We start from the raw sequence: 27,011 nt of genomic DNA on the forward strand, positions 1-27,011 counted from the left end.
CGCAAACCCAAATGCTGAAGCAGAAAAGAAGCGCAAAGCTCTCTGTATAAGTACCGCATGCCGACTGGTTATGGTCCTGTCTGGAGATCGTATCTTCTGACCATGGTCCATAATCAGGAAAGGCAATACTAATGTGCACGATGCATTCTCAATATGCCTTTAATAGATTCTAAACTAGCCCTTTTGTTGTATTTGCATCCAAGCTGCAATGAGTCCATACACACAGCCCTTTCCTTAAGCCTACAGAAGGACGGTCATATGATCGCCCCCCTCTAACATTAAAGGGGTTGTCTAAGTTATGAAAATAAATAAATAAATATAGCACTGTAAATCTGATGGGCAACAATATATAACTAAGCTAAGAAAGTTTTAGGCCAAAAGAAAATCTATTTCCTCATTTCCCTGGTTCTCTTCTGGCCCTTTGTTTACCTGCAATAACAACCATCTCTGCTCCTCCCCCTGCACTGCTAAGGGAGTGTCTACAAAAGCTGCCCTGAGTGACATGTCTGCCTGCTGGGAGACTCTACAGCTTGTTGTATTTGTAGGACTACAAGTCCTAGCTGTACAAGGACACTGCTGATCCCCCTACCTGTTCTTGTGCAATGCTCTGCAGAACTCCTGTCAGCTCCTGTGCCCCACATTTGTCTCCTTACTGCCTGCAGCTACTCAGTAAAGCCTTCAGCCCCGAGTCTGTGCAGCTGAAGGGGTAAATGTTTTTCCTGAAAAATCCAGGGAGAAAGCAGACAGCAGTGAAGGGGGGCGTGGCCAGCACAGTGACATCTGGTGTACAGACTCTTATCTGACCTCTCAGGCTTGTTCACAAATCATCAGAGCAGGGAGAGAGGCTGACATCACAGGTCATGTGACCCTCAGTGAAATCTTAGAAAGCAGCAACTGGAGATAAAGTAAGTGAATTGTAAAGTCCTTACATTTGCCTAGTTAGAAAAATAACTCAGACAACCCCTTTAAACAGAAACTTTGGGCAGATTCATTAAAGGTTTTATCCTAGTTTTATAGCATAAAAAAGTTGCAAATTATGGCCCACACCATATCTGCACTACAATTTGTGACTTACTATATTCCTCAACACTTTTCAAAAGACTGCATGGTCTGCAACAGCCTGACAGATTCTCTAATTTACACCATAACTGGCTTAAATTACAGTGCAAATCTACCTGGCTTAAATTACAGCGCAAAGATTAATTTTTCTTATCTTGCTCTGCTTTTCACATGACTGATTTTGAAACAAAAGACGCTCAAAAAAAAATTGTTTTTTAAACAATGGGTTCAATACAAAGGTGAATTTGAAGCTTTAGGTGTTTGAAGCAGATCTGCACTGAAAACACACACAAAACGCATGGACTTACTTGGAACTGTTTTTTTTTCAGCTTCTTATTAATTTCAATGGGAGATTGAGCACCAATTCTGACCCAAGATAGGGCATGTTGCTTCATTTTTTACAAATCAGCGTTTTTTTGGAGCAGATTTTGAGGCAGAAACGCTCCAAAATCAGCACCTAAAAAACTGCGTGAACTGCCCCAAAGACTGACATGCTAAACACCAGTATTAATAATGAATCTGTCCCTTCCATGTAATAGAGGACTTGAGTCCTATAATCCTCTACATTTTCCACTACACCACAAAGCTGAACTCAAAGTACTGGAAAAGAAATTTGGGCTCATCTATACTTACCGGCATGAACACTGACTTGCATGACTACAGGCATAAAGTTGAGGCCCACAGACAGTCGTGACAACTACTCAGCACCCCGTGATTGCTTTTGTGGGGTGTTAATCATAGAGCACAGGGAGCTTCCTCCTTTTGTCTAACTGTTCAGAGGCAGTGGTCATTATTGACCGAAGCATCTGATGGGTTAAACTGCAGGGAACCCAGTAGTAACAGCACTCGCCAGCTGTATAATAAAACTGATATCTGCAAGCTATGGCGTAAACGTATCACAGTGGGGTAGTAGTATGTGAGTGAGAGGGAAGTGTTTAACGGTTTTCCAGAACTTTGATATGGATGACCTCTTGTTAGGGAGATGTTACAACGCTAAATGCACCCAAATTCCGCCGTACATGCCTGCCACCACACTTATTATATGTTTAAGACACTTGACAAGAAGTCATGGTTTAGAGGAAAAGGCGGTTGAAATCTGGAGCAACCAATTAGTGGTGTAATGTTAGATAAAAATGTCTTGGGGTCTATTCACTCGTCCCCAAAATGGGTCCGCATCGGTTCCGCAATTTTGAGGAACAGGTGCGGACCCATTCATTTTCAATGAGGCTGGAATGTGCTGTCCGCATTTGCGGATTCGCACTTCCGGATCCGCCAAAAGATAGAACATGTCCTATTTTTGTCCGCAATTGCGGACAAGAAAAGGCATTTTCTATTAGAGTACCGTCGATGTACGGTCCGCAAAACACATACGGATGTGTGAATGGACCCTTAAGGTGCACCAGATTTATCCTACTGCATGAGCTACCGTAATAAATCGTGTATCTTTAGACTAGGGCTAAAATGTTTACTCAATCGAGTAACTTGACACCAAAAAATCCTTGATTCAAAACTGATGGTGCCGAGTACTGATGGCAAGGGGGGGGCTGATGAGTTTTTATAGAAAATGTTCTTTTAATAATTTTTTTCTTATTAGAGTACTCGATTAATTGGTAGAATACTTGATTACTAAAATAATCGATGGCTGCAGCCCTACTTTAGACTCCCTGATCTAAATTTACACTGTCTACATATCATACGGGATTAGCAAGGCTGCCATGTTGTTCCTGTAAGGGACATAACACTGCACTGACAATACTTGGATTCATACACACTCACCTAAAGAATTATTAGGAACACCATACTAATACGGTGTTGGACCCCCTTTTGCCTTCAGAACTGCCTTAATTCTAAGTGGCATTGATTCCACAAGGTGCCGATAGCATTCTTTAGAAATGTTGGCCCATATTGATAGGATAGCATCTTGCAGTTGGAGATTTGAGGGATGCACATCCAGGGCACGAAGCTCCCGTTCCACCACATCCCAAAGATGCTCTATTGGGTTGAGATCTGGTGACTGTGGGGGCCATTTTAGTACAGTGAACTCATTGTCATGTTCAAGAAACCAATTTGAAATGATTCAAGCTTTGTGACATGGTGCATTATCCTGCTGGAAGTAGCCAGAGGATGGATACATGTTCTCATTCTGTTTACGCCAAATTCGGACATTTGAATGTCTCAACAGAAATCGAGACTCATCAGACCAGGCAACATTTTTCCAGTCTTCAACAGTCCAATTTTGGTGAGCTCGTGCAAATTGTAGCCTCTTTTTCCTATTTGTAGTGGAGATGAGTGGTACCCGGTGGGGTCTTCTGCTGTTGTAGCCCATCCGCCTCAAGGTTGTGCGTGTTGTGGCTTCACAAATGCTTTGCTGCATACCTCGGTTGTAACGAGTGGTTATTTCAGTCAACGTTGCTCTTCTATCAGCTTGAATCAGTCGGCCCATTCTCCTCTGACCTCTAGCATCCACAAGGCATTTTTGCCCACAGGACTGCCGCATACTGGATGTTTTTCCCTTTTCACACCATTCTTTGTAAACCCTAGAAATGGTTGTGCCTGAAAATCCCAGTAACTGAGCAGATTGTGAAATACTCAGACCGGCCTGTCTGGCACCAACAACCATGCCACGCTCAAAATTGCTTAAATCACCTTTCTTTCCCATTCTGACATTCAGTTTGGAGTTCAGGAGATTGTCTTGACCAGGACCACACCCCTAAATGCATTGAAGCAACTGCCATGTGATTGGTTGACTAGATAATTGCATTAATGAGAAATAGAACAGGTGTTCCTAATAATTCTTTAGGCGAATGTATACTGTATATATAGCCAACTATAGAAATTGAAGAATGACACCTTACTTTGAGAGTCGCCATGTACTTCTGGAGAAGCTGGTCTACAATGTCTTGGGAAAGAAGAGGCTTCATAGTCTTTACGTCTACTTCTGGAATCAGTTCTGCATTTCCCATCATCTCTGAACTGTGACAGAGAAAAGAACAAATCTTTATTCCTTGAGTAAAGAATAAAAAAATGTCATAAAAAACATTAAAAAGGACAAATTTAAGCCAAACTTCTAAATACAGGTTTGACTAGGATGAAGCATTATTTCCCACTATACCCCACATCATACAGCGAGGTGCAGATGAATGGAATGGATTTTTCAGTTGCGCAGATTTCTGCAAAGAATTTGTTGTGTGGGAACATACCCTAAAGGAACACTACAGAGAAAACTGATGTGATATGCTTATTGCAGGGCCTGATTGGGATCTGCCCTTTAAATGCACCACACCTTCAGGCTGTGCACTATGCATAAATCCTCTTTCGCACGAGCAATACAGATTGTGTCAGGATCCGTTCAGGAAAAGTTGGAGGTTTTGCACACAATTTTAATCAGTTTTCCCTGCGATCGCCTTCAGTGTGTGTTCTTTCCATCTGGAATCTGCGTTTTTCATAGGTGTGAAGAAAAAAAAAAAAAAAAAGAAGAATCTACTGTACATCTCCTTGCAACCATCAGTGAAAAACACATTACATCCGGATGCCCATTCACTTCTTTGGAGCGAGAACGGAGTTACAAAACGCACAATATAGAACATGCTGCGATTTTTCCTGAAAGCAGAGATGATGCGTGAAAAACGGACCTAGTGAAATGAATGGGTCAGGATTGAGTCCAGATGCTATGTGATCGCTACACGCATCACACGCGGATGGAAAACTCACTCATGTGACAGCGCCCTAACACACAGTACCAGTTTTACTTGGTGTTCCTTTAACCCAAGATTTTCTTTCACCAGTTCATAATCATCGCCTTATTCTGGATCAGTGTGACATGGATGTGTGACCCAATGAACACTAGCCAGGACCCATAGCCAGGAGTGAATCCATAAAGAAAAAAAAAAAAAAAAAAAAGGATCAAAAACTGCAAGTGCTGATACCTTTCATTTTTACAGAAATCGGTGGGACCTTTACTGGGTCATAAAAATACCTAGTTAGGCCCCATTCACACAACCGAATTTTGCGCCGCATCCGATCCGCATTTTTTGTGGAATGGATGCAGACCTATTATTTCAACAGAGCTGCAAATATGCATACAGCGCACCATGTGCTGTCCGCATCTGCATGTCCGATTCATAGCCCCGCAAAAAAGATAGAACATGTCCTATTCTTGTCCTCCTTGCGGACAAGAAGAGGCATTGTTACAATGGGTCCGCCAAAAAAAATAAATAATGTGACACGGACTTCATTCATATTTTTTGGAGATCAGCATTTTGCCGACTGTGAATGCGCCCTCAGATTCTGCCATTTGAGATATTCTCTGGCAAAGTTCATGTATTTTTTTCATCTCATACACAAATAATTCTAAGTGTATAACGAAGGTTTATGATTATGTGTACTTTGCTTTACTGTAGTGAGAAGATGCAAAGTACCCAGCATAAAAACAAACTGCAAGAACCCTGTGCGTGATAGGGGGGAATCCGACCGTGATCTTCTGTAACCTTCACCCCCAATCACTTCACAAACCCTCCGGTAAATCATTCATAGACCAGCTCCATGTTCTCTTTAGTCCCAGATAAGGACTGATGGCTTTGCAGTTGTGATTACAGGGGTTGCTCACTGTGGAACGGCAGATTTAGACGAGTGGACAAGCATTTAGCCATTTGAAATCGATGACAGACCAGCATTTTCATGGATAGATTATCGTCTACAAATTAGCATTATAGATCCCCATGTTTTTATCAGTTCATTAAAAGCGAGTAGGAGATTGTAGGATGAGCTTGTCTTCTGCAGGGACTTGCCTATACAAATGCATGAATGTATGTACATTCGCTCTCCTCCAGAAGGAAGAATATAGTCTCTTTAGTGCTGACTATGGGTAGGTACCCTGTAAGTCAATGTCAGGCAGATAAAAGATAACAGAGACCCCCATTTGTATGTATCTATTGCCTATGCACAAACAGGAAAAGACCTGTCCACCAAGTTGAGCTGGGTAGGGAGAAGATGGAAGAAAGCTCCCGGGTAGACACTTCAAGTCTCACTCTTTAGAACACTATGGAAAAAAAACTGTTCATTGTAATGATGGATACCACTAAGGCTAGGTTCACAAGATATCACAAAAAGAATAGAAATGGATGATGCAGCAGTATTTTGTTTAGAAAAGCGGGAGCACTCCTACTGGAAACCTGGCCGACCCCATTAGTGTGAATGGATCTGTCTGGCGCTGGAAGTGTCCGGTGAGGACAGCACAGAATATCGGAATCTGGCCGCAGAGGTGCACGCCCAGGTTTCAAAGCTCAACACAATACATACTTACAATAAATGGTTAACAAAGACTGTTCAAACCTTAGCAGCATTACCTATGATAGGTGTTCAAAACCCAAGTGAGGAGGCTGACAATCTCATTAGCTTCAAGATCTTCTGATGCCAACTCCTGGATTCGAGAGGACAGAGCTTGGTGATACAATTCTAACATCTTGCTGAATATATTATAAGTCGGGGGGAAACATTGCACCATTAGATTTTTAACTACTATGAGATCATCCAGCACATATCGGCGGATAATTTCCAAATGGCGGACCAACCACATCTTATCTGACTCTCTGGTTTCTGCCTGACTGCCCTCAATTCTGGTTCCAATGGTTTTTTCCAGAACCAGAAACATCTTTTCTTTCCACTTTTTAGGTCTTCCTGGAGGAATAAAAGCAGTCTGTTTCTTCCTGTCCACCATACGGCGGTCTATTTTTTCCTCCCTCTCTATGATGCGGACAACGGAGACAAGCAAGGTGGGATCCTTCCGAACAGAGGTTATGGATCTCTGTATCACCATCCACAACTGTTTAGCCAGCTCATCGGATAAATGTTGAACTTCCCCAAAATAATTCTGAATTAGGTTCATGTCATGAGTATTTTTGCTGTCCATCCGGTATTGTTCGTACATCAGGTCATCGCGAGAACATTCCAGGTCCATCAAATTGCGATGTGCTTCCAATAGTTCCCCTTGTTCAATGAGATCCTGTGTCTCTTTTACAATTTCTGGCACTGTAAAATAGCAAAGAATCTTTTAGGTTTTGGGATAAAAAAAATATGATATAAAGCAACAATTGTTTATTACATGCTGGTTATTCTGTACTGTTAGTACATTCTAGAACAGTGGTTCTCAACTTGTGAGGTGGTAAGCGGGACTGCTCCAGCAGCCAGCAAGGTGTTAGAGAGCCTCTGTCAGCATGATCAACCCTATTAAACCAGGCATGGGTTCACCGGCTGACAAAAATACCTTTCTCTTGTCTCTATCTAAAACAACTGCAGAGATATCTACATTTTATTCATATTCAAATAAGCACGTTGGAGCACCAGCTTAATCGGAGCCCTGCTTTTGTAACACCTCCGCACACTCCCCCTCCCTATGATTGACAGACACCAGTAGACACTTCCAGCAGGCTGTTCCCACGCAGAATGCAGGGAATAACCAAACACAAACCATTGCGCGCAGCGATATTTGTCCGCCCGATTCTTATTTTATGCACTTATATAGCACTGACCTATTCTGCAGCGCTTTACAGACATTGGCATCCAACTCACAATCTAAGTTCCCTATCAGTATGTCTTTGGAGTGTGGGAGGAAACTGGAGGAAACCCACGCAAACATGGGGAGAACATACAAACTCCATGCAGATGTTCTCCTTGGTCGGATTCGAACCTAGGACCCCAGCACTGCAAGGCACCAGTGATAACCACTGAGCCACCGTGCTGCCCATGTTCTTGGCCGGCAGTGAAGGATCTGGAACAGCCTGCCAGATCTGTAAACACTAGTCTGAAACTAGCCCAAGTATAGAAAACCTCTATTCTCAATGTAGTAAGGCTATGGCATTGTATTATGGGTTAAAGGACTACTGGCAAACATTATAAAGGGGATTTTCCACTACTGGCACATATTATGGGGGGGCATTTCTTCTCAACTGGTGCAATTATAAGGGTTCATTTTTTCTACTAGCACACGCAATGGGGACTTTATTACTACTGGGGCCACTATAAAGGCGGAATATTTAACACTGGGGCCTACTGCGGGGGCCTTAATACTACAGCAGGCATTATGGTGGTCTTTACTGAAGGGCACTTTGGTAGGCTTTATTACTACTTGCACTATAGGTGGCATTAATACTACTGTGCCACTACAGACGGCCATTATAGTAGGCCCTGCTGCTACTGGGGCACCATAGGGTAAATTATTAAAACTGGGGGCATTATGGTGGGCTTTATTACTAATGGGAGACCATGGGAAACATTATTACTTCTGAGGCACAAAGGGGTACATTATTATTATCATCATCAGGTGCACTGTAGGGGCACTATTACTACTAAAGGCACTCTGGGAAAGAATTATTACTATTGGTGGGATTTTTGAGACATTATCACTATGGGGGCCCCCTGGCACAGTATCAGCCTAGCAGTCATTGTTGGGAGGCACTATGTTTGCGTCACTTGTCAGGGGCACTATTTGCTTGGCGCAGTTATTTTTGAGGGCACTGTGTGCCAATAATTATTGAAGGAGACACTGTCTGAGTCGTACTGTTTTTTCAAGAGGATTATCTGATTCTGCAGTATATTGCTGGGGAGCACAGTGGGCACAGTATTGGGGATAGCATGATCGGGTGTTCAAAAGGTGGGAGGATGATGGAAAAGTAGGATCTTGCAGGACAAACCTGGCAGAGATAAGTCATCATGGTGGTCTGGTATGAATGGAGATGAGGAAAAAGAACGTCTACAATAGAGGAGACATCTCTGCTCCTGTATGTTGGTAAAAAGTAATAGTCATCTATCATGGGTCCTAATCCATCATGGGTCTGTCACTTTGACTGACAGATTAGTGCTGCATGCTGCGCTATTCTTTAGGTCAAATCTGAAGGAACTGCTGTCAGAGGCATAGAACAGAGCACGACTGCGTCATGAGAATGGCCTTATTTTATTACCATTCATCACTGTCGCTTCCTTGGGGGGTACTTGGTTTGCACTTCTTGTCATTATGGGGTATATGGAGTGAAAAGGAAGAGAAACACTAATCTAGAAAAAATTTACACCAATTATTATGAATCAACGGAAATCTAACCCACATTGTAATAAAGCTGACCTGTCATCTCCCCCCTCCTCACAGCGATTACAGGTCATAGGAGCATACATCTCTATTTGTAAAATGGGAGCCTATTGTCAATGGTAGTTTATTATACTATACATATTATAGTTTTTTTCCTGGTTTTAGCAGCATTGTTGGGAATAGCTTCCTAAACACAAAATGACAACCTGATATGTTTTAACCCCTTGTATACCAGAGGTTTTTTGTTTGTTTTCCCACAGCCATAACTTTTTTACTTTTCCGTTCACATGCAGTTTTTTTTACAGGATACATTGTACTTTTTAATACCACCATTTAATATGGCATACATTGTAGTGGGAAACGGGAAAAAAAAAAACAAATGGGGTGAAATTGGAAAAAATACTCAATCAAGCCAGTTTTATGGGATTTGTCCCTACAGTATTCTCTATGCGGAAAAACTGACCTGTGCCCTTAATGCCCTGAGTCAGTATGATTATGATACCACAGGTTTTTTTTTGTTTTAATATTGAAAAAAAATTTCTTTTTTGCACATCGCCAGTCTGTGTGGCTCATTTTTTGCAGGACAATATGTAGGTTAATTGATACCATTTTGGAGTGTGTGAGACTTTTTGATCACATTTAATTACATTTTTGGGGCAAGAGAAGCAATGAAAAAAATATTGAATTTGCCATTTTGATACTTTTTTCCATTACACCATTCACCATATGGGATAAATATTTTTATATGTTAATAGTACAGGCATTTTCAGACGCGGTAATGCCCATGATTTTTATATTTTTTATTATTTATGTATTTATTTTTATTAGGTCATCAGTATCAGATTGGTGGGGGTCCGGCACCCAGGACCCCCGCAGATCAGCTGTTTGGGAAGGCACTTCTTGTGAATGCCACGGCTTTTACCGTGCTTACTATTGTATAGCAGCTGTGCTTGGTATCGCAGCTCAGCCAGCTGATCGGCGGCGGTCCCAGGTGTCAGACACCCACCGATCATATACTGATGACCTATCCAGAAGATATGTCATCAGTATTAAAGTCTTGGAAAACCCCTTTAAAAAAGACCCTGACAAATGTGAATCAGAGAGGACATATCGTCTCTTACTGGTAACATGAAGGAAAGTTCCTACATCTCCCCCTGGGGTCACAGTAAAAGGCTGTTGCCTTATTTTCTGTAGTCTCCTACCACTTTCTTAGGGCTCATACACACACAAACATATTTTGTTTCCATGTCCGTTACTTTTTTTTTTTTTTGCGGTCTGTATGCGGAACCATTCACTTCAATGGGTCCGCAAAAAAGAAATGGCAGTGACTTCGAGTGCATTCTGTTTCTGTATGTCCTATTCTGGATGCAATACGGATGTCACGTGGACATCATCTGTATTTTTTGCGGATCAATGTTTTGCAGACTGCAAAGTACATACGGTCGTGTGCAAGAGCCCTTACAAACATACAGAACATGGAAGTAAAACTTTTTATGCTGTTTCCCAGAATACTGCACCTACAATATCTTTGAAAATGAAGATTTTAGCCTTTAATATGACAACACAATCTTCCTAATATTCTTGTCATTGCAAGTGCCATGAATCAGGACATAGTAAATATGTCCTTCACAGTGATATTAACAGAATACACTGGTAGGCATCTGATCATTGGAGCCCCACTGAAGCCTAAAACTAAGGGGGTGCGCTCTCAAACAGGCATGTACACATGACTGATAATAATGGAATACCCCTTTAATGTCTGATGAGAGAGGCTCCGAATGCTGAAATCCTAACCAATATCTAGAACAAAAGCAGAATAGCACCCAAGCTGGGTGGAGCATTTCATCACAGCTCTACTGAATTAAGCAATACTTATTGATCCCCCACCACTCCTGTTCTGCAGCTTCCCAGGTCCCAAAGCATCATAATGGGAGCGGAGAGGATCTGTGAACATACAGTCAGGTCCAGAAATATTGGAACATCAACACAATTCTAACATTTTTGGCTCTATACACCACCACAATTTGAAATGAAACAAACAAGATGTGCTTTACCTGCAGACTGTCAGCTTTAATTTGAGGGTATTTACATCTAAATCAGGTGAACGGTGTAGGAATTACAACAGTTTGCATATGTGCCTCCCACTTGTTAGGCTGGTTTCACACGGGCGTTGCGGAAACATGTGCAACATTGTATTTTTTGCACGCGCGTGAGAAAAATCGGCATGTTTGGTACACAAACCCGAACTTCTTCACAGAAGTTTGGGTTAGGTGTTGTGTAGACTGTATTATTTTCCCTAATACCATGGTTATAAGGGAAAATAATAGCATTCTTAATACAGAATGCATAGTAGAATAGGGCTGGAGGGGTTAAAAAAAATAAAAAAATAATTTAACTCACCTTAATCCACTTGTTCGCGCAGCTTCTCTTCTGTCTTCTTCTTTGAGGAAAAGGACCTTTGATGACGTCACTGCGCTCATCACATGCTCCATCACATGATCTTTTACCATGGTGACGGACCATATGATGAGCGTAGTGCCGTCACCACAGGTCCTTTTCCTGTGCACAGCAAAGATGAAGACAGAAAAGAAGCCGGGGTGCGCGAACAAGTGGATTAAGGTGAGTTAAAAAAAATAAATATTTTTTTTAACCCCTCCAACCCTATTGTACTATGCATTCTGTATTAAGAATGCTATTAGTTTCCCTTATAACCATGTTATAAGGGAAAATAATAATGATCGGGTCTCCATCCCCATCGTCTCCTAGCAACCGTGCGTGAAAATCGCACCGCATTCGCACTTGCTTGTGGATGCTTGCGATTTTCACGCAGCCCTATTCACTTCTATGGGGCCTGCGTTGCGTAAAAAAAACAATATAGAACATGCTGTGATTTTCGTGCAACGCACAAGTGATACGTGAAAATCACCGCTCATGTGCACAGCCCCATAGAAATGAATGGGTCCGGATTCAGTGCGGGTGCAATGCGTTCACCTCACGCATTGCACTCGCCCGTGTGAAAGAGGCTTTAAGGGACCAAAAGTAATGGGACAATTGGCTTCTCAGCTCTTCCATGGCCCTCATTATCCCAATTACAATGAGCAGATAAAAGGTCCAGAGTTCATTTCAAGTGTGCTATTTGCATTTGGAATCTGTTGCTGTCAACTCTGAAGATGAGATCCAAAGAGCTGTCACTATCAGTGAAGCAAGCCATCATTAGGCTGAAAAAACAAAACAAACCCATCAGAGAGATAGCAAAAACATTAGGCGTGGCCAAAACTACTGTTTGGAACATTCTTAAAAAGAAGGAACGCACCGGAGAGCTCAGCAACACCAAAAGACCACGGAAAACAACTGTGGTGGATGACCGAATAATTATTTCCCTGGTGAAGAAAACACCCTTCACAACAGTTGGCCAGATCAAGAACACTCTCCAGGAGGTAGGTGTATGTGTGTCAAAGTCAACAATCAAGAGAAGACTTCACCAGAGTGAATACAGAGGGTTCACCACAAGATGTAAACCATTGGTGAGCCTCAAAAACAGGAAGGCCAGATTAGAGTTTGCCAAACGACAGCTAAAAAAGCCTTCACAGTTCTGGAACAACATCCTATGGACAGATAAGACCAAGATCAACTTGTACAAGAGTGATGAGAAGAGAAGACTATGGAGAAGGAAAGGAACTGCTCATGATCCTAAGCATACCACCTCATCAGTGAAGCATGGTGGTGGTAGTGTCATGGCGTGGGCATGTATGGCTGCCAATGGAACTGGTTCTCTTGTATTTATTGATGTAACTGCTGACAAAAGCAGCAGGATGAATTCTGAAGTGTTTCGGGCAATATTATCTGCTCATATTCAGCCAAATGCTTCAGAACTCATTGGACGGCGCTTCACAGTGACCCAAAGCATACTACAAAAGCAACCAAAGAGTTATTTAAGGGAAAGAAGTGCAATGTTGTACAATGGCCAAGTCAATCACCGGACCTGAATCCGATTGAGCATGCATTTCACTTGCTGAAGACAAAACTGAAGGGAAAATGCCCCAAGAACAAGCAGAACTGAAGACAGTTGCAGTAGAGGCCTGGCAGAGCATCACCAGGGATGAAACCCAGCGTCTGGTGATGTCTATGCGTTCCAGACTTCAGGCTGTAATTGACTGCAAAGGATTGAAAAGTGAAAGTTTGATTTATGATTATTATTCTGTCCCATTACTTTTGGTCCCCTAACAAGTGGGAGGTACATATGTAAACTGTTGTAATTCCTACACCGTTCACCTGATTTGGATGTAAATACCCTCAAATTAAAGCTGACAGTCTGCAGTTAAAGCATGTCTTGTTAGTTTCATTTCAAATCCACTGTGGTGGTGTATAGAGCCAAAAATGTTAGAATTGTGTCGATGTCCCAATATTATGGACCCGACTGTAATTTGTGTTCTTCTTTAAAGGGGTATTTCCATCTGAAAGATCATCTTTTAAAAGTTTACACTGGTGCCATACATCATTTTTGTAAAAAGCTTCTATTTTTTTAAATGCACCCATATAGAGAAATACACTTCCCTCTTACCCCATTGTTGACATTTGGCAACCCATAGATACGGCCACCACTCCACGGCCGCATCATTGGGCCGCGCTTGAACAGACCGCTCTCCCTTTTCACCCAGGCGGCCGGCGATTCAGACGAGTACGCGCACGCTGCCGCGCATATCGTCTTTCCTCACTGCCGCGTCTGATACAGAGCCGCACATGCTCTGTATGCAGAGCGGACTCTGGATCGAGCGGCACATAGAGGGGGTGAGCACTGGAGCGATCGGAGGAGAGTGGAGGGACAATTTTATTTAGTGGAGGGACAATGGGGGACAAGTTTATTTAGTGGCAGATAAAGCAGAGCTGTATTGAAAGCTGGTCAGCCACAGTGCTAAAGGGGACTGGGGAAGACAGATGTAGCAGAGCTGTATAGGAAACTGGTCAGCCACAGTGCTAGAGGGATTGGGGAAGACAGATGTAGCAGGCTGTATATGCATCTATACACATACAACTGTAGTAGAGCTGTAATGGAAACAAATCTGCATCACTGCTGGTGGGTGGGGGATGGTAATATTTTAGGGGAGGCAAAAGCACAGATCATTTGGCTACTTGCTAACATGCTTTTGGGCTGATGTATAGTAGTGAATTATTGTTTTGCTGCTCAGAATGGGTTTTGTGTGTAAAACTGTAGCTCTCTGAGTGATGATTCCCCAGCAGGAGGGATGGGCCTCACAGACACTGCAGGTTGCCGAACTGATGACTCATCCTATCCACATGAACGACTGAGTTCTCATTGTGATGTCATAAGGAGGCGTGGCTGGCCTTCACTCAAACTGCCTAAGCCCGCCAAGCCTTAGAAGTAGGAAACCAGGAAGTGAACAGCAAACCCCTTTAACCCCTTAAGGACTCAGCCCTATTTCACCTTAACCGCTTGCCGCCACGCTAACGCCGAAAGGAGTCATTGCGGCGGCTCCCCCAGGCTACGCTAACGCCAATAGGCGTCATTTCGCGTGAGCCGAGATTTCCTGTGAACGCGCGCACACAGGCGCGCGCGCTCACAGGAACGGAAGGTAAGAGAGTTGATCTCCAGCCTGCCAGCGGCGATCGTTCGCTGGCAGGCTGGAGATGTGTTTTTTTAACCCCTAACAGGTATATTAGACGCTGTTTTGATAACAGCGTCTAATATACCTGCTACCTGGTCCTCTGGTGGTCCCCTTTGTTTGGATCGACCACCAGAGGACACAGGTAGCTCAGTAAAGTAGCACCAAGCACCACTACACTACACCCCCCCCCGTCACTTATTAACCCCTTATTAGCCCCTGATCACCCCATATAGACTCCCTGATCACCCCCCTGTCATTGATTACCCCCCTGTCATTGATTACCCCCCTGTAAAGCTCCATTCAGATGTCCGCATGATTTTTACGGATGCACTGATAGATTGATCGGATCCGCAAAACACATCCGGACGTCTGAATGAAGCCTTACAGGGGCATGATCAATGACTGTGGTGATCACCCCCCTGTCATTGATTACCCCCCTGTAAAGCTCCATTCAGATGTCCGCATGATTTTTACGGATCCACTGATAGATGGATCGGATCCGCAAAACGCATCCGGACGTCTGAATGAAGCCTTACAGGGGCATGATCAATGACTGTGGTGATCACCCCATATAGACTCCCTGATCACCCCCCTGTCATTGATTACCCCCTGTAAAGCTCCATTCAGATGTCCGCATGATTTTTACGGATGCACTGATAGATGGATCGGATCCGCAAAACGCATCCGGACGTCTGAATGAAGCCTTACAGGGGCGTGATCAATGACTGTGGTTATCACCCCATATAGACTCCCTGATCACCCCCCTGTCATTGATTACCCCCCTGTAAAGCTCCATTCAGATGTCCGCATGATTTTTACGGATGCACTGATAGATGGATCGGATCCGCAAAACGCATCCGGACGTCTGAATGAAGCCTTACAGGGGCATGATCAATGACTGTGGTTATCACCCCATATAGACTCCCTGATCACCCCCCTGTCATTGATTACCCCCCTGTCATTGATTACCCCCCTGTAAAGCTCCATTCAGACGTCCGCATGATTTTTACGGATCCACTGATAGATGGATCGGATCCGCAAAACGCATCCGGACGTCTGAATGAAGCCTTACAGGGGCATGATCAATGACTGTGGTGATCACCCCATATAGACTCCCTGATCACCCCCCCTGTCATTGATCACCCCCCTGTCATTGATCACCACCCCTGTCATTGATCACCCCTCTGTAAGGCTCCATTCAGACATTTTTTTGGCCCAAGTTAGCGGAATTATTATTATTTTTTTCTTACAAAGTCTCATATTCCACTAACTTGTGTCAAAAAATAAAATCTCACATGAACTCACCATACCCCTCACGGAAACCAAATGCGTAAAATTTTTTAGACATTTATATTCCAGACTTCTTCTCACGCTTTAGGGCCCCTAGAATGCCAGGGCAGTATAAATACCCCACATGTGACCCCATTTCGGAAACAAGACACCCCCAGGTATTCCGTGAGGGGCATATTGAGTCCATGAAAGATTGAAATTTTTGTCCCAAGTTAGCGGAACGGGAGACTTTGTGAGAAAAAAATAAAAAATATCAATTTCCGCTAACTTGTGCCAAAAAAAAAAAAAATTCTATGAACTCGCCATGCCCCTCATTGAATACCTTGGGGTGTCTTCTTTCCAAAATGGGGTCACATGTGGGGTATTTATACTGCCCTGGCATTCTAGGGGCCCCAAAGCGTGAGAAGAAGTCTGGTATCCAAATGTCTAAAAATGCCCTCCTAAAAGGAATTTGGGCACCTTTGCGCATCTAGGCTGCAAAAAAGTGTCACACATCTGGTATCGCCGTACTCAGGAGAAGTTGGGGAATGTGTTTTGGGGTGTCATTTTACATATACCCATGCTGGGTGAGAGAAATATCTTGGTCAAATGCCAACTTTGTATAAAAAAAATGGGAAAAGTTGTCTTTTGCCAAGATATTTCTCTCACCCAGCAAGGGTATATGTAAAATGACACCCCAAAACACATTCCCCAACTTCTCCTGAATACGGCGATACCACATGTGTGACACTTTTTTGCAGCCTAGGTGGGCAAAGGGGCCCATATTCCAAAGAGCACCTTTAGGATTTCACAGGTCATTTACCTACTTACCACACATTAGGGCCCCTGGAAAATGCCAGGGCAGTATAACTACCCCACAAGTGACCCCATTTTGGAAAGAAGACACCCCAAGGTATTCCGTGAGGGGCATGGCAAGTTCCTAGAATTTTTTATTTTTTGTCACAAGTTAGTGGAAAATGCTGATTTTTTTTTTATTTTTTTTTTTTCCATACAAAGTCTCATATTCCACTAACTTGTGACAAAAAATAAAAACTTCCATGAACTCACTATGCCCATCAGCGAATACCTTGGGGTCTCTTCTTTCCAAAATGGGGTCACTTGTGGGGTAGTTATACTGCCCTGGCATTCTAGGGGCCCAAATGTGTGGTAAGGAGTTTGAAATCAAATTCTGTAAAAAATGACCTGTGAAATCCGAAAGGTGCTCTTTGGAATATGGGCCCCTTTGCCCACCTAGGCTGCAAAAAAGTGTCACACATCTGGTATCCCCGTACTCAGGAGAAGGTGGGGAATGTGTTTTGGGGTGTCATTTTACATATACCCCTGCTGGGTGAGAGAAATATCTTGGCAAAAGACAACTTTTCCCATTTTTTTATACAAAGTTGGCATTTGACCAAGATATTTATCTCACCCAGCATGGGTATATGTAAAAAGACACCCCAAAACACATTCCTCAACTTCTCCTGAATACAGAGATACCAGATGTGTGACACTTTTTTGAAGCCTAGGTGGGCAAAGGGGCCCATATTCCAAAGAGCACCTTTCGGATTTCACTGGTCATTTTTTACAGAATTTGATTTCAAACTCCTTACCACACATTTGGGCCCCTAGAATGCCAGGGCAGTATAACTACCCCACAAGTGACCCCATTTTGGAAAGAAGAGACCCCAAGGTATTTCGTGATGGGCATAGTGAGTTCATAGAAGTTTTTATTTTTTGTCACAAGTTAGTGGAATATGAGACTTTGTAAGAAAAAAAAAAATAAAAAAAAAAAAATCATCATTTTCCGCTAACTTGTGACAAAAAATAAAAAGTTCTATGAACTCACTATGCCCATCAGCGAATACCTTAGGGTGTGTACTTTCCGAAATGGGGTCATTTGTGGGGTGTTTGTACTGTCTGGCCATTGTAGAACCTCAGGAAACATGACAGGTGCTCAGAAAGTCAGAGCTGCTTCAAAAAGCGGAAATTCACATTTTTGTACCATAGTTTGTAAACGCTATAACTTTTACCCAAACCATTTTTTTTTTACCCAAACATTTTTTTTTTATCAAAGACATGTAGAACTATAAATTTAGAGCAAAATTTCTATATGGATCTCGTTTTTTTTGCAAAATTTTACAACTGAAAGTGAAAAATGTCATTTTTTTGCAAAAAAATCGTTAAATTTCGATTAATAACAAAAAAAGTAAAAATGTCAGCAGCAATGAAATACCACCAAATGAAAGCTCTATTAGTGAGAAGAAAAGGAGGTAAAATTCATTTGGGTGGTAAGTTGCATGACCGAGCAATAAACGGTGAAAGTAGTGTAGTGCCGATTTGTAAAAAAGGGCCTGGTCTTTAGGGGGGTATAAACCTGTGGTCCTTAAGTGGTTAAAGAGGACCTTTCACCTTGAAAAACATTGTGAACTAAGTATGCTGCCATGGAGAGCGGCGCCCAGGGATAATAGTAAGTGCAGTGAGATCCCCGGGCGCCGCTCTCCATGGCAGCATACTTAGTTCACAATGTTTTGACTTTCAATGTAAAGTCAAAACATCATTTTTTTTGTTTGTTTTAAAAAAGCTGTTATTGTGTAAAACTTACATAAATAAAAAAAAATGTATACATATTTGGTAAGTTTTACACAATAACAGCTTTTTTAAAACAAAAAAAAAAAAAAATGATGTTTTAGTGTCTCCATATTCTGAGCCATAGTTTTTTTTATTTTTTGGGCGATTGTCTCAGGTAGGGGCTCATTTTTTGTGGGATGAGGTGACGGTTAGATTGGTACTATTTTGGTGGGAAAACACCTTTTTGATCGCTTGCTGTTGTACTTTTTGTGATGTAAGGTGACAAAAAAATGGTTTATTTAGCACAGTTTTTATTTTTTATGGTGTTCATCTGAGGGGTTAGGTCATGTGATATATTTATAGAGCCGGTCCATACGGACGTGGCGATACCTAATATGTATACTTTTTTTTTTTCCCCTATTTTTTACAAAAAAAAATTCACTTTATTTAGGGAAAATTACGTTTTTGTTTATTTTTACTTGAAACTTTAAAGTTTTCCCCCCAAAAAATTTATTTTTTTCAACTTTTTTTTCACTTTATTTTTTTGTCCCACTTTGGAACTTCAACTTTTGGGGGTCTAATCCCTTTTACAATGCATTCCAATACTTCTGTATTGGAATGCATTGGCTGTATGAGTAATACTGTTTGTATTACTCATACAGCTTCCGGGGCCTGTGAGATCCAGGGGACTCGATGGCACCGCCACACGCCGCCGCAAACCCCAGGTAAAGCCGCAAACTCCAGGTCTGAATTGACCTGCGGTTTGCGGCGATCGCAGACACGGGGGGGGGGGGGGGGGTAGCGGGACTCCCCCCTCGCATTTAGCCAAGGTGCCTGCTCAATGATTTGAGCAGGCACCGGGTTCCGATCACCGCCCGCAGGGCGGTGGTGATCGGAAATACACATGATGTACAGGTATGTCATGGGTCCTTAAGGACTCGGGAACCATGCCGTACCGGTACGTCATAAGTCCTTAAGGGGTTAAATGTAATTCTGCCACTTCTTTAAAAAATAAAAATGAAGAGAAACGGCTGGACACCTCCTTTCAGTGAACAATCAGTTAGACACAGACGGTATATAACGTACTGGGATGCAATGGTTGTTGCAGGTAAAACAAGATTATATAATACACATTTCTTTGTGATCTACCAGAGAAAATGTTCTTGAGGTTCTCCACTGCTGCTGCAAGTTGGCTGTGCTGTACGACGGCGTCCTTCACATCTTTCAAGCTCTCAATGGTATTTATACTCTGCCGCCAGTCTCTGCTGAGGTTTCCTAAAGACTGCTGGATGTCTTTTACATCATTCAGAGCATTGTGAAGCTGGTTCAAGCCTGTTCTCACACCATCGAGTTGTGACTGGATGGCAGCCTATAAAAAGAGCATTTCCAGAAGTCACTTGCCTAGAGTTAAAAAAGGCTGCCAAAAGAAAATTTATAAAATAAAAAAAACATTACTCAGCTGTTAAATCCCTGTTCGCCTCAGCATCAATGCTCCAGTGGCCCCATACCAAAGACTGGCTGCAGAGGTGATGCCAGTAAAAGCGGCACATGAACACTAATGCCAGTATAGCATGCCATCACTTGTGGCATATAGACAAATACCAGTGGAGGATCATGGAAGCATCTCCGCTTTTGCAGTGGAAAATTTAACAGGTGAGTAACACGTTTTGATTTATTACATATTCTGCTGTCAGTTTTACTTTACGCTAAGACAACTCATTTAAAGTGGTTTTCTGGGATTTAACACTGATAACCTATCCTCAGGACAAGCAATCAATATCATTGGGGAGTCTGACACCCCACACCCACGCCAGTCAGCTGGTCTTGAGTAGGTCCAGAGCAAACTATACACCTTTGTCCCCTGTGCAGTGGACGGAGCTGGTGACTGCAGCACTGCTCCCATACACTGTAATGGCAGCAGTGCTGCAGCTACACGCTGCGCCCTCTGCACAGGGGACAGAGATGTGTCGTTCTGGTGTGAAACAGCGGATTGGCAGGGGTGTTGGGTGTCGGACACCAAGCAATCAGATGTTGATGGCCTATCCTCAGGCTAGGTCCACTCTAAATTCTCAGTGGGCCCCTGGCCACCAGTCTAAGACCATAGGCACACGTCAGTGAATTATGGACGTGGGCTGTACGTGCTTTACACGGACAGCACACATATCCATTCATTTTAAAATTGCATCACACCCATTATAGTCTATGGAGCCGTGAAAAACACGGACACGTTCCGTGTTTCATGGACCACCTATAGGAGATGCTCTGAAAATTAATTTTAAACTGTGTAGTGTCTGTGGAACATGGATGACACATGGACCAAACAGAAATCTTCTCGGATGGATCACTGACCCTCTTATCACGGATTTCATCATGCATGTGTGAATAAGGCCTAACTGAACCAAGGAGGTGGTCGTAAAAAATAAACTACAGAAGGGCCCATAACATAAAAGCTTGCCTTTAGCCTGGCCTCCACAGAAGCTTTTTTCCGGGCCTCTCTTCTCCGATACTGCTCCACTTTATCCAGCTGATCTGGCCTTTGCAGCATCCCTGCCACGCGCTGCACAGCAGTGGCCACTGCCTCTCTGTCTGGCTCCTCCATGCTGAGCTTATAGGAAAACAAAGACAAAGGTCACATATATCATAAAGAACCCGGACCTGTCGCCTCTCCTGACTACTTACATTCCCCATGGAATAATACTGGAGCATCACATAACTCTACGTTGTGCTATTCCTCTACTATTCCTACTAGAAGTTTATTAATGAATTGCCAGTATTCTGCAGTAAAGGGATGTTACCAGTTGGGAGTGTGTTTCTGCACGGACTGGATAATGTCCCTCCCCCAAATGGTAGCACCCAGATGGACCATTATTGACTATGGCAATGCATTCATAAACGTCTAGTAGGAATAACAGAAGAATAGCATGACACAGAGTTATATAAGAATGGTTTCTCCAGAATTGTTCTTAACATTGGGAATGCAGGGCATTACTAAACTAGTCATGTCAGAAAAGGCGACAGGTCCTCCTTAAAAAACACACGACCTGTACCACAGCAGGATGACGGTGTGCGCCACATAAGCATTGCAATACCGGATCTGTCTCTCCGGTGTTATTCGGGAAAACGGATCCCTTTTTACGGAACACTTAGGGCCGGATCCGGCACAAACACATTTCAATGGAAAATAATGCCGGCAAGTGTTCCGGAATTTTGGATGGAGAAAATACCATAGCATGCTGCAGTATTTTCTCTGTCCAAAAACCGCACAGTGACTGAACTGAAGACCTCCTGATTGTTCTCCATTCAGAATGTATTAGGATAAAATTGATCAGTTCTTTTCCGGTATTGAGCCCCTAGGACGGAACTCAGCGCCGGAAAAGAATAACGCTACTGGGAAAGTACCCTAAGGCTTCATGCACATGACTAAGTTTGATCTGCATCCGATCCACGTTTTTTGCAAATCAGTTTCGGACTCCGCACGTCCATTCCATGACCCCACAAAAAAGATTGAACATGTCCGGAAAAGGATAGGACATTTCTATTGAACTGAAAAAGAAAATGGCAGCATGCACACGGCGGGGATCTGTGCATGAACCCTAAGGACACCCACTTATCTTAAATGGGTTGTCACAGCAGTGACGCCACAACAACGATCGGTTATCAGCAGCTGGCAAGTCCGGCAGGTGAAACTGAACGAAAACACGGGGAGATTATTCAAAACAGGTGGAATGGAAAACGGCTTACTTGACCACAGCAACCAATCAGAAACCACCTTCCATTTTCCAAAGGAGTGCGGAAAAATAAAAGGTGGAATCTGATTGGTTGCTAGGGGCAACTAGGTCAGTTTTCCTTTCCACCAGTCTTGGTAGAGCTCACCCTTCCTGGTAAATGAGTCACCTCTCCGGTGCCAGTCTTTGCTTATGCCCACATGCGGTTATACACCATGGCACTACTCCCCATATGTAAACAAAACCCATCAGGGGCGGGGGAGACGTAAGAGGTAAGTACTATGTTTTGCTTTCCTTGCACTCCAGTATAATACCCGGGCACAGATCAGAACCCCTAAAACCTCCGTGACCCCACCTCACCCCGTGCAGGATCTAAGGACCAGGGTGGTGATAGACTGGCACTTTCTCCTTCTGGGAATGAATGGCAGGAGCAGACATGAATGTGGCACTCCGTCATGCCCTACACTATGAGGAGCCCGAGCTGCACCGTTATTGGGGGCCGGGACAACCACTATGAACGTGTACGGGATTCGGGGCACACAGCCCACACGTCCCCAAACCGCAGCGGATCCGCCCCGAGTACCACCACAGCGGAGACAAGAAGCATCATACCCAGCTCTAGCGCAGCTCAGTCTTGTGACGGCCACTACCGGAAGCAATACACTTCCCTACTGTCTGGTCCCGCCCACCACACGGCAGACGCGCCAATCACCGCGCTCATTTTAGCAGCTGACCCTTCCACTACGTCTTACGCCTGCTGTGATTGGCGGGACTGTTAGGAAGGGGCGGCTCGGTGACGACGTCAGCTTGCTTAGGTTACTTTGAGGAGGTGTATGGTGGTTGTGACTAAATCCCATGACTCACAGGGACCTGGTCCTCCCCAGTCATGGGAAATAGTCGGTGTAACGTTACATTCCCTTACGTCCTAACCAGTGGCACAAATGGGGTATTCTGCCCCTGTGGACTGGTTAGGACAGGTGGAAGTTTAATGAAACAATCAAAAAAAAAAAAACACTGGCATGCACACGCCCTCCCTGCCCCCAATAAAGAGGGGTGTGACCCTCCAAACCATGTGTTTTTTTCTGTCCTGCGGACAGGACGCGACGGGTGGTGCACTCCTCCATCCCTCGGTGGAGAGAGTGTTTGTTTTTTCCCCCCTTTTTTGTTTAAATCTCGGGGGTCTTGTGTGTTCCCTTGGGAGCTGCGCCGCTCCTCCGATGCGGTGGAGGATGTTCCTCCGGTTTATGCCGCTGTTTGCCTCCCTTGTAGAGAGCCCTGCTACTGTGGGGCCTACCTTTTCTGAGCCGGAGTGCTGGAGCGGCGGTGGTGGCGTCCCGCATGTTCGGCCGGGCGCCGCCTTCCTGCGGAAGTGACGTCAGGTGATGTCACTTCCGGGTTTTCGCTCCGGCCGATCAAATCGTCGGCCGGAGGTGTATTTTCATGTTATAAGGCCGTGGGGGGCCTTTAAATGCTTCAGGGTCCCTCTCTGGGTCCAAAATATAATGTTTTTTCTTTTAGTTTTTTCTTTTAGTTAAAGATATAAACTCAGAGGTTTACCCCGCCCCCTTTGTGGGCGGGGCTTCCTTTTTGGCGCCAGCAACCCTATTTAAACTGGATGAAGCTCCAGGTTCAGTCTCCTGGAGCGCAGCTTACTGTTAACCTTGAGTGTGGTTTGGTGCTAGAGTGTTGTTACCTCTGTGTGCTGAAAATCTTCTTTGTGCTGATTTATATAGAGCTTGCTAGGATCTTCTGGGTAAAGATCCTGAAGCTTGCGATTAAGCGCTGTTTTCTTGAATTTTGCTAAATTCATGTCTCTTTTTAATTTTTAGCCATGTCGTCTACCGGTGACGGTGAGCGAGAGCCCAGCAGGAAGTCCGCGGGCAAGAGGCGCCACCTGCAGTGCCATGACTGTCAGATCGTCCTGGAGGACTCTTACGATTTCTCCCGGTGCCCATCCTGCAGGGCCAAGACCCTCCCCCAGCTGGAGCCATCTGTCCACGACGTGGTCGATTGGGTGAAGGGGTACATGGAGTCCAACATGACCCAGGTCAACGCCTCCATTCAGGAATTGAAGAGTGCCCTGGTCTCCAAGCGTCATCGTCCCTCCTCCCCCCATCGTGCTATGGAGGTCTCGGGGGGTCAGGAGGCGAGAGAGGGTTCAGCCTCTTCCTCCTCGGATGAGGAGGATGGTTTTGCATATTTTTTTCCGCTGGAGAAGGCCCAGCGACTACTAAAATCCGTCCGGTCGGGGGACCAGGACGTTGATCCGGGGGAAGCCTCATCCTCTGCCTCTAGGGGGCCTAGGGCCTTTAAAGCGGATGATTCTCTCCTGTCTCTGATGAAAACAGAGTGGAGAAAGCCAGAGAAAGGTCCAGTGTTGACCAAAAGGTTCAAGGCGGTGTTCCCGGTTAAAGAGGATCAGGTATCGTCCTGGGGGCCTGTCCCCAAAGTGGACATGGCGATAGCAAAATTATCCAGAAGGACCCTGATCCCTTCTGACGACGGGTCAAGTTTGCTGGACCCGATGGACCGGAAGGCGGACTGCGCGCTTACTCCTCAGCCTCCGCTTCTGCCTCAGTCGCAATTTCCTCGTCCGAAGTGGCGAATTTTCTAAAATCTAGATTTTCTCAAATCCAGTCTGACCTGGACCAAGGGGTCTCTAGGGACGACATTCTGGCCTCATGTAAGACGGCCAGCTTAGCCATTGACTTCTTGTGCGACGCAGCTCCACAACAACTGAAGCTGGCATCCAAGACCATGGCTCTTTCAACCGCGGGCAGGCGTCCGCTTTGGTTGAAACCTTGGAAGGCCGATACGACCTTAAAACATAACCTCTGTGCCATGGCATATGAACCCGGCAAACTCTTTGGTGCAGAGCTGGACCACATAATGGAGGGGCTGTCGGACAAGAAGGGCAAGTCCCTTCCCCAGCAGTCCTTTCGTGGTCGGGGCAAGGGGTATAGTTCCAGAGCGGAACCGCAACCCAGACCCCAGAGGAATTGGGGTTCCCGTAGAGGAGGAAGATCCTCTCGGGGTTCTAGACCCCCCAAGAAGTCCTCGGCGCTCTGATTGCGGGCCTCCTCGAGGCTCTTGGTATTTAGCCGGTCTGACTGGAGATCTCGGGCTCCCTTCTCCCCACATTCCCGTAGGCGGCCGCCTACAGCACTTTCTACCTTGTTGGCAGGATCATATCCAGGACAGTTGGGTCCTGCGTGTAATTTCTCATGGCTACCTTGTAGACTTGAGCAGTTTGCCTCTGGACAAGTTTGTCCAGACAAGGCTTCTTCCCAGCAACAAGCAGAAGATTCTAGAAAGCTACTTGCTAGAATACTTCCAGAAGGGGGCCTTAGAAGAGGTTCCTCTCCAAGAGAGGGGAACAGGTATCTACTCCCCAGTTTTCCTGGTACCCAAGAGTACCGGTGGTTGGAGGATGATTATAGATCTGAGGTTCTTCAACCGTTTCATAAAACAGAAGAAGTTCCGTATGGAAACTATCCAGTCAGTGACCAATCTTCTTATGCCGGGAGATTTCTTGGCAACCTTAGACCTCAAGGATGCTTATCTCCATATTCCCATCCATCCTGGGTCCAGAAGATTCTTAAGGATCGCGGTAAACATCAGGGGGGTCCTAAAACATTTTCAGTTTGTGGCCCTCCCATTTGGGATTTCTTCAGCCCCACACACGTTCACCAAAGTAGTGGTCTCTGTGGTGGCCGCTCTAAGGCTTCAGGGCCTGAGCATAGTTCTATACCTGGACGACTGGCTCCTCAGAGCTCCTTCCCAAGCGATCCTGTCCCAACACATCCAACAGGCTGTTACATTCCTACATCAGTTAGGATGGATAATCAATTGGGACAAATCCCAACTTCAACCAGCCACCTCGGTAAGGTTCCTGTGGTTCATGGTGGATTCAATCAGGATGACAATTCATCTCACTCCCGAAAGAAGGCAATCCGTGCAACAAACAGCCCGTTCTCTCTCTGTACCAAAACAGGTAACGATTCGAACGTGGATGAGGTTGTTGGGACTAATGTCTTCAACCGCAGAGGCGGTACCTTGGGCATTATGGCACCTACGTCGGCTCCAGTCGGAAGTATTAGCCAAGTGGAATTACAGTCCGGTGGGACTCAATTCCGTGCTCTCCCTGCCTTACAAAGTCCGATCCTCTCTGGGGTGGTGGTCCTACCTCACGGACGGCAAGTCCCTGATCCAACCCTCTTGGATCATACTTACTTCAGACGCATCCCTAGTAGGCTGGGGTGCGCATCTTCAGGACAAAACAGTCCAGGGAACTTGGACACCTCAGGAGAGGTTATTGTCATCGAATCTCCTGGAGATCAGAGCAATCAGACTAGCTCTTCTTCATTTTGCTCCCATCATGCGAGGGAAGGCAGTGAAGGTACAGTCAGACAGCATAACCGCTGTACTGTATATCAACAAGCAGGGAGGCACGAGGTCACAAAGTCTCCTGAGAGAGATAGGGGTGATTTTGGATTGGGCAGAACTGAACCTCACCCACTTATCAGCCGTTCACATTCGCGGAGTTCCCAATGTGATTGCGGATCGTCCGAGCCGAGGTCTTCCAACCGGAGAATGGTCACTTCATCCAGAGGTCTTCAAGGAGATAACGCTCAGGTGGGGCATGCCAGAGATCGATCTCATGGCAACGAGGTTCAACACCAAGGTGGA

The 27,011-nt window shown here is 44.7% G+C and overlaps 1 protein-coding gene across 2 annotated transcripts in view; it reads right to left on the bottom strand.

Moving 5' to 3' along the window:
- The window catches only part of EXOC3 (exocyst complex component 3), a 37,428-nt gene extending 14,415 nt beyond the window's left edge, over positions 1-23,013 (bottom strand). Inside the window, exons 1-5 of one of the 2 annotated variants that reach the window (XM_040432145.1) lie at positions 22,935-23,013; positions 21,053-21,197; positions 19,747-19,966; positions 6,405-7,086; positions 3,915-4,032 (exon numbers count right to left, since the gene is read on the bottom strand). In XM_040432145.1, the coding sequence (XP_040288079.1) occupies positions 3,915-4,032; positions 6,405-7,086; positions 19,747-19,966; positions 21,053-21,196 (1,164 nt within the window). In that variant the 5' untranslated portion in view covers position 21,197; positions 22,935-23,013. Of the gene's footprint in view, positions 1-3,914; positions 4,033-6,404; positions 7,087-19,746; positions 19,967-21,052; positions 21,203-22,934 lie in introns of both variants that reach the window. The other variant, XM_040432144.1, reaches the window with a different exon arrangement.
- Between the last annotated feature and the right edge of the window lie 3,998 nt (positions 23,014-27,011).

The sequence above is a fragment of the Bufo bufo genome, chromosome 5 (genome assembly GCF_905171765.1).
Source record: "Bufo bufo chromosome 5, aBufBuf1.1, whole genome shotgun sequence".
In the NCBI taxonomy this organism is placed as follows: Eukaryota; Metazoa; Chordata; class Amphibia; order Anura; family Bufonidae; genus Bufo; species Bufo bufo.